The 7,819-nt window shown below is 46.3% G+C and overlaps 1 protein-coding gene and 1 pseudogene across 1 annotated transcript; both read left to right on the top strand.

The window, feature by feature from the left end:
- The first annotated feature begins 658 nt into the window (after positions 1 to 658).
- LOC136509341 (protein ALP1-like) lies at positions 659 to 1,948 on the top strand. The gene is made up of 3 exons (XM_066504165.1): positions 659 to 1,126; positions 1,194 to 1,419; positions 1,497 to 1,948. The coding sequence occupies exons 1-3, from the start codon at positions 659 to 661 to the stop codon at positions 1,946 to 1,948; spliced, it is 1,146 nt and encodes a 381-aa protein (XP_066360262.1).
- Positions 1,949 to 2,174: 226 nt separating this feature from the next.
- LOC136509463 (uncharacterized) lies at positions 2,175 to 3,313 on the top strand (annotated as a pseudogene).
- Positions 3,314 to 7,819: the final 4,506 nt, after the last annotated feature.

Below are 7,819 nucleotides of genomic sequence, written 5' to 3'. Positions count from 1 at the left end.
TCCTCCCTCCTGAGAGACCGACGGTGAGCTCATGTGCGTGGTGGCGGCGGCGACCTCCGGCGTACTTTGCCTCCGTTCCGCGCCTTGGGGGTTCTTTGCTGCGTTCCTGCTCCGGCTGCTGCTGGTACTCGAGGGCGTGTTGGTGTTCCTCCTCTTCTCCGTCCCCGTTGCTTCAACTTTAGATCGATCTGCTTCCTCTACTTCCAGATCTGCCTCATCTCTGGTTCTACGACCCTAAGCCCAAGGTGAAATGGACCACCCCTCCCCCCCTCCATCTTGTGTTTTCCCTGGATGCGACATGTATTAGGGTTTGGTAGCTGATGATGTTTTTTTATTTTTTGGTACCTGATGATGTTTTTTATTTTTTGGTACCTGATGCTGCTGCTGCTTTGGTTCTGTTATTGTTTGGTACCTGATAAGCTATGGTTTGTTACTATATTTATGAGATGTGGTCGATGATGTGGTCCTTTTTGTGCACTGGGAGGCATCAATACATGATGCAGCCATGCTATTTCCTTATTCATTCATTTCATGAGCATGTTGATGCCTAGCAGGGTCTGATGATCTGTATTCCTGTTTCAATTTTACATGGTTGTAAATGGATCCCTCGTTGAGCCATGAGATGTTGTGTAGGCAGGCCGCTGCTTTGACTGTTGTTATGGTTTCCTTTGTATCCACTAGGCTAAAAAGAAAAAACCCTGAACCTGATACACCCCAGCCTGACCCTGCAGCACTTGGACTTATTACGGATGTAAATGAGCAGCACAGACTGAGGACAATGCACATGATTTACCACTCCACTGATACAGAGTGTATATCCATGATTAGGATGAAGAGAGCTCCTTTTTTTGAGTTAGTCAAAACGTTTAGAGAGAGGAGCTTAGTCACTAATAGGGATGGGGTCTCAGTAGAGAAGCAGGTAGCCATGTTCTTGCATGTTGTAGGGCACAACCAAAGGTTTAGAGTTGTCCACCATTACTTTAGGAGGTCCATTCAAACAGTGCACAAACACTTCCACCAGGTTTTGTATGCTGTTGGTGAGCTTAGGAATGAAATGATCAAGGCACCTAGCACTTCCACTCACCCAAAGATCCTTGGAAGCCACAGATGGAATCCATATTTCAAGGTAAATGTTTACCTTTGATTCATAAATTGAATAGCACATGGTCCAATAACTTACACATATTTTTTAGGACTGCATTGGCTTCATAGATGGCACACATTTCCTGGCTAGGGTGCCAAGGGGCATCCAACAAGTTTTTAGGGGTAGGAAAAAGGACCCCACTCAAAATGTCATGGTAGCTGTGAATTATGATCTTCTATTCACTTATGTCCTTGCTGGATGGGAGGGTTCTGCCCATGATGCAACTGTCTTGGCAGATGCCATTACTAGGGAAGATGGGTTCACTGTGCCAGAAGGTAATTGCACAAAACACAATGAAAATTCCATTGCCTAACCAATGCCACACACTCTCACAGTAGATGTCCAATTGTAGGTAAATTCTACTTGGTAGATGCTGGGTATGCATGCAAGCCTGGCTTCCTACCACCTTACAGGGGAGTCAGGTACCATTTGTCTGAGTATGGGAGCAGGAATAGACCCACCAATGCCAGGGAGCTCTTCAACCTAAGGCACTCATCACTAAGAGTGACTGTTGAGAGGGCTATAGGTGCACTGAAGCTCAGGTTTAGGATCTTGGACAACAAGCCCTTCCACAAGTACAGGACACAAGTCAAGCTTGTAGTTGCCTGTGCCAATTTACACAACTGGATCCTAGGCTTTGGCATTGACGAAGTAGTGCCTCATGAGGATGGTTTTACTGGCTCCCCACCTAAACCACTTGACTTGACTCCTGGACATCTGGACCAAGACTCCATTGACATGGCTGCAATGAGGGATGCCATCTGTGATGCTATGTGGGCTAGAAGGGGAAATAATAGGATTTGATGTGCCATGTAATTTGTTCTTGAATTCAGTTTGTGTACCCTGCTATGGAACTCATGTTTGTGTGATGATGATGTAATAATTAGATGGACAAGGCTGAGACCACTGATTTGTCACTTAATTCTGTGGTTTATTGATTCAGTATTTGGTTTCTTGTTTCATTCTGTTCTTTCTGTGATTGTTGCATTATGTTTATCTAACTGTGTCATGCTGTTATCTATTCTTATTCATGCACACCAGTACTAGAATGGCTTCAGTCCCAGGTGCTGGTCAGGGAGGGTTTGTGGCAGCTTCTGATGTCCTTGAGGAGCTCATAAGTGGTGGGACTGCTGCTCCTGTTGTAGCTGGTGCTAGTGCTAGTGTTGCTGCTCCTGTGGCAGCTGGTATTGGTGCTGGTGCTGCTCCAGTAGCAGTTGATCCTGCTGGTGGTGGTGGTGTTAGGGCTATGAGGTAGTCCAACAACACCTCTGGTTTTGTTCTTAGGAGAATGGCTGCTCTGGTCACTGATGGCAGCATGCCTGACAAGGTCTTCAAGGATAAGGATGTGAATCATGTAGCCAAAGCCCTTAAGGACTGGTGTGGGGAGGTTGTCAGCCCTACTCAAGTGTACAACCACTTGAGAAAATGGAGGCAGAAATGGGCTAAGGTGTCCAAACTCAAGGACCTTAGTGGTGCTCTATGGGATGACATCACCCATGCTATCATGCTTGACCATGAGCACTACCTTGGCCACACCAAGGTAGCAATTTGGTTCTATTTCATTGACCTACATACCTTGTATTTGTACAATTACAAGTCTAAACCTCCATGTGCACCAAACTGCAGGACCATCCTAAAGATGCTGAGTACCTAAACATCCCTATTAGGTTCTACACTGAGATGGAGGCCTTATTTGGCAATGCTTTAGCCACTGGTAGGTTTGCACTTGGGTCTAGGGAAGCCTTAGAGCAGAACCAGGCTGACAGTGCTGCTGCCAAGGTTGATGGTCCTCCATTGACCCCACTCACTGGTGATAAAGCTCCCACTACACATGCAGAGGGTAGCAAGGCCACAGAAGTGCCCTGCTCAGGTGTTGGTGGGAAGAGGAAGAGAGGGAATTTCTCTGAGGAGGAGATACTCATGTTGACCAACATGTCTGATGCTATCAACAATGTGGCTAATGCTCTTAGGGAGACTGGACCTGCCCATGTTGATGCCAATCTGTACCTTGCTGTGATGGAGATGCCTGGCTTCTCTGAGGAGGCCCTTATTGTTGCCTACACCGTTCTCCTAGACAACAAGGCCCAAGGCAGGGGCTTTGTGAACATGACTGATGCCCATAGGACCATTTGGCTGCAGACCTTCTTAGCCAAAAACTACTTCATGTAGCTGCACTACATGATGGTCTGCATGGACAGGAAGGGGTTGACTGTTGAGATGTATAGTTCCTCCACCCCCCTCACCCACTCTCTCTTCTTTTGACTACAGCTGGGATTTTGTTTGCTGTAGAGCTTTTGTGCAGTGTAGGTTGATCTTTTGACACATAACCTTCTGTAGATGTATGCCTAGGAGGGTGGCTGACAATAGGCAGCAATTTGGTGCAGGCTGTCCATGTGCAAGAACTGTTAAATGTTGTATTTTGGCCAATGATGACACAATGGATCGATGCATTAGCTGGCTACATATCATTTTGTTGCCTCTTATCTGTTTCTGTGAACTTCTTCGTTTGTTGGCTTCAAAACTTGACTAGCGGATGCTGCTGTTCTTCTTCACTGACTTTGATTATCCCATGTAGCCAGTAATGCCATGAATTGTTAAACTAGCATGTCTGAGGCCAACTATTGCATGCTGAAACTTTGATCTGTTGTTGTAACGGTTATGGAAGAGCAACCTCATTTTCCTTTCATTCATGTCCATTTCTGTTTGTTGTTATGGGTCTGGCCGACCATAGCCAAATGACAAACACTATCTAGGTGTGGCAGTTGGTGGCGGTTAGCCTCTCTGTCCGCCTGTCTCTTCGATGACAAACACAGCCTTGCCTGAGCCGGGCTCACTGGGTACACAGGCGCAAACAAGAGCTGTTGCACCACTTGGGGCAGGCCTGCCCAGGCCTGGGCCAGTTGGGCTGGCCAGGCCGGCCAGGTACAGGGTCGCAAACGCGCCCATTATGTGTTGCCAAAAGCCTGGTTTTACCAACACATAACTGTAGGCAAAAGTAGATCATGGTGTAGTGGTGACTGACAACCTTATGTGAATAATATAACCTTTTGCGAATTGAAAATGAGTTTTAAAGTGGTTAAACTTATCTGCCTACTTCCGAGGCGTCCGAAACTTGTTGCTTCCAAAGTACTGTAGCTACTAGCTAGTCAGCCTATTCGTTTGGCTGTGGCTTGTCGTAAACGATCGTAAATTTCTAGCCAGAACAGTATTTTTCTCTCACACAAATCAGCCAACAGTACGTCTTCACGAACCAGCAACGAAATGAACCAGTCAACCGAACAGGCTGAGTGTCTCCGAGCTGGTCGAAAAGTCGGTGCCGGGAACTCGTTGCGTCTCTTACGCGCCGGCACATCTGCGGCCCTGTGCTGGTTGGCGAAATGTTAAAGTTCTGTCTGGCGCTTTCAGAGGCAAGTACGAAATGCCTTGATATGGTTAGAAAACTGTTGGGGCCAGGGCCAAACTCTTGATGCCCCATATGGCCCTTCGCCGTTCCACGTCGGCAAAGGTAACATGAGCTGTCATTTCGGTTAGGCGAAAGGGTGTTTCCTACCTTACGTTATCATGGAAATTTAACCAACATCTCAGGTCGTCAATTCGCTTGGGCGAAATGGTGGTCTTGTCTGTGCTATTATTTGGAGAGGGGGGACCGAATGCCTCGCGTCGTCATTTCGCTTGGGTGAAATGTCGCCTTTGCATATGCTGCCGCTGAGGGGGGAGACCCGCATTTTCTTTTTGTCATTTCGTCTGGGCGAAATGACGGGGTGGCATAGGACGTAACTGAAAGGGGCGTGCAGTTTAGTTTTAGCTGTCACGTGCATTCTTATTTGCAGGTTCTGCCTCCGCGGGTTGCTGCCGACCTCCAACTCCTGCAGGGCGTGGGCGCCCTCCTCTCTCTTCAGAGCCTTTGAACTCAGAGGGACGAATACTCGCGGTAACACTGAAAGGCAGGCAAGTACGAAATGTTGAGGAAGTGATATGCATTTTTATTTATTTATTTATTCAAAAAAATTATTTTTTATTTTTATTTTTATTATTTTTTTTAAGTTTAAAAATATTGGCAGCTTATCTCCATTAACCCCAAGGATTGGCCCGAGTAAGTATTAACAGAGGCCAAGGCAGCCAAGCTTGCGAATACAGCTACGCGCGTGTTCATGTAGACGAATACGTGAGTTCGGGCATCACCGTCACCTTGGGACTGAAGATGACGCACATGACGAAACCCAGTCTTCCGAGTATAGCTTTGTGCTTTGCCTTTCGCTGGATCTACACCGTGTGCAGTGTCCGAATGTTCGTCTCCACCTGTTCGGAAAGCGAATGAAGAAAGAAGCATGCAAGCAAGTAACAAATTTAGTGCTTGGCTCACTGGCTATTCGCTTTCTTGCGAATATGTTTCATTATTTTTTTTATTGAAAAGGTAGGAGTTACTTATCTGGGTTATTGAGTCTCCGAGAGGCTGAGGCATTCGCCGGACTTCGAAAGGTTGTTACGCATTATGAGATGGTTAGTGGGGATACTTATAACTTAATATTGTGGGTAAGAAACTTGATCTTTGGAACTATCACAGTTCTGCTTTTTTTTGTGCCAATTGATGCAGTGAATGAATTATATACGCTTTGGCTGGAGCTGATGCGAATATGTTCCTGTTTGCGTCTTTCGCGGCGTGCGCGCCGATAATGTTAGCTCCTGTTGGCCTTCCGAAGTCCTCGGCACACTGATGAAAAGCTTTTGCATGCAGGTGTGTGATCATGTGCCAGCGTCTCATCCTTTCGGGACAAGCTGACTGTCATTACTTGGACGACAGGAAAATGCATGATGTAGCGAAAGTTATGGATCATATTCCAAGCGAAATAAATATTAAAGTTTTTTTTTGCAGATTTTGCGAAGTGAGGCAATCACTTATCTGAGCACGTAGAAATGCCGAAATGAAGAAATGATGTCGCGAAATGACGTGCTTTCCGAAATGAGGCGACCTGTGTTTTGCGAAAAGAGACCAAAGAAATCTCATTGCTCTTTTGTCAACTTTCGCATGTGATTGGACTCCGGGGCTTGTGTCCTCGCATGCAGCTTGGAGGGTCCTGGATCCTTTCGCATGCAACGATGGGACTTTTCGCATGCAGGTACTAGAGAGTTTCGCATGCAGGCTAAGAAGCAGCTGGACCTTTCACATGCTGGTCCGATTTTTTCACTCACTCACTCGGTAGGTTCGGAAACCATTTTATCTGTTCGTGAAGAAAATTCGGGCCGAGCGGACGCCAATATTGTTCTAGCTAACAAAATTAGAAGGATAAATAGTAAAAAAATGAATGAGAGAGAGGAAAGGAGCTGAGTGATGAGCTTCCTCTCTCCCTCCTCTCCCCCTCCCCCTCTCCTTCTTTTACAGGGGAGGTGGGAGAGGAGGTTCTCTTTTATGTTTTTTTGGTGGGGTTTGTATTTACAGAAATACCATTACGGGCTATAAGAGCATCTCCAACAACTCCCTATATTTTACTTGGTATATCTTGTGTTTTAGCAACTTGGTATTTTGTTTGGCAAGTGAAAAAATCACCTCTCTCCAACAATTTGGTATCAACTTGGTAAATCAAAAAAAACAGGCCCACCTAGTAGCGTGACTTTTCCGTGCCCTCTAGCCGCCGCGACTATTCCCCTGCCTCTCGCCGCGCGACTTGTTCTTGTCGCGTAGACAGGACGCCGCGCCGCCGCCCATTCATCTCCTCGGCGCTTCTCCATGGTGCACACAGCAGCGTGGCTCATCTCCAAATAGTGAAGCCGGTGGGAAGCTGCAGCAAGGCCGGCATCTCCTGCAATAGATCAGGTCGGTATTAAATCACTTTGGTCTCGTCTCCATCTGTAGATGCCATAAATTGTTGATTACACAAACCTTGTAGTTCAGGAGTCATGCCTAGGAAGAGATCCCGTCTTGGAAGCTTCGTGGATGATTCATCATCCGATGATGATGACAGTCTCATTGCATCGGCTGCTGCAATTATCGAAACCTTTTCCAATGTAAAAAGGAAACATGGTGGCTCCATCCCAGGACATAAGGTTATTTACCGTGATAGAGAAGCCGGTCACGACAGGATGTTTAAAGATTATTTGGCCGAAAATCCAACATACCCCCCTGAAATCTTCCGTCGAAGGTTTTTGTTCTTTGACTTCGAATGATTTGTCGTATGTTCATAAATATAAATATGTTTGTTAATGTTTCGATTTGTTTTCATTAGGAACAGGATGTCTAGGGAGCTTTTCGTACGCATAATGAATGCAGTTGAAGCACATGATGATTACTTTGTGCAGAAAAGGAATGGTGCCGGAGTACTTGGATTGAGTTGCTTCCAAAAGATCACAGCCGCAATGCGTATGCTCTCATACGGGGTTGCAGCTGATGCGACAGATGAGTACGTACGAATTGGCGAAAGTACTGCACTTGAGAGCCTTCGTAGGTTTGTTGCTGCAGTGGATGAAATTTTTGGAGAACAATACCTCAGATATCCCAATGAGGCAGACATTGCACGCCTACTTGCAATGGGCGAGGAAAAAGGTTTTCCAGGAATGCTAGGGTCGATCGATTGTATGCACTGGAAGTGGAAGAACTGTCCATATGACAAGCAAGGTCAGCACAAGGGCCATGTAGACGACCCCACTCTCATTTTGGAGGCCGTTGCTTCGAACAACATA

Source organism: Miscanthus floridulus, chromosome 15 (genome assembly GCF_019320115.1).
Source record: "Miscanthus floridulus cultivar M001 chromosome 15, ASM1932011v1, whole genome shotgun sequence".
In the NCBI taxonomy this organism is placed as follows: Eukaryota; Viridiplantae; Streptophyta; class Magnoliopsida; order Poales; family Poaceae; genus Miscanthus; species Miscanthus floridulus.
Note: the sequence above shows the minus strand (reverse complement) of the source record. Positions and strands in the feature narration are given on the sequence as shown.

What these genes read in the sequence shown, in the direction of transcription:
- LOC136509341 (XM_066504165.1), top strand. Translation starts at nt 659, where the DNA reads ATGGTTTCCTTTGTATCCACTAGGCTAAAAAGAAAAAACCCTGAACCT. An exon ending in GATGGAATCCATATTTCAAG is followed by an intron (nt 1,127 to 1,193) that starts GTAAATGTTTAC and finishes CATATTTTTTAG; the next exon opens with GACTGCATTGGCTTCATAGA. An exon ending in TGGGTTCACTGTGCCAGAAG is followed by an intron (nt 1,420 to 1,496) that starts GTAATTGCACAA and finishes GTCCAATTGTAG; the next exon opens with GTAAATTCTACTTGGTAGAT.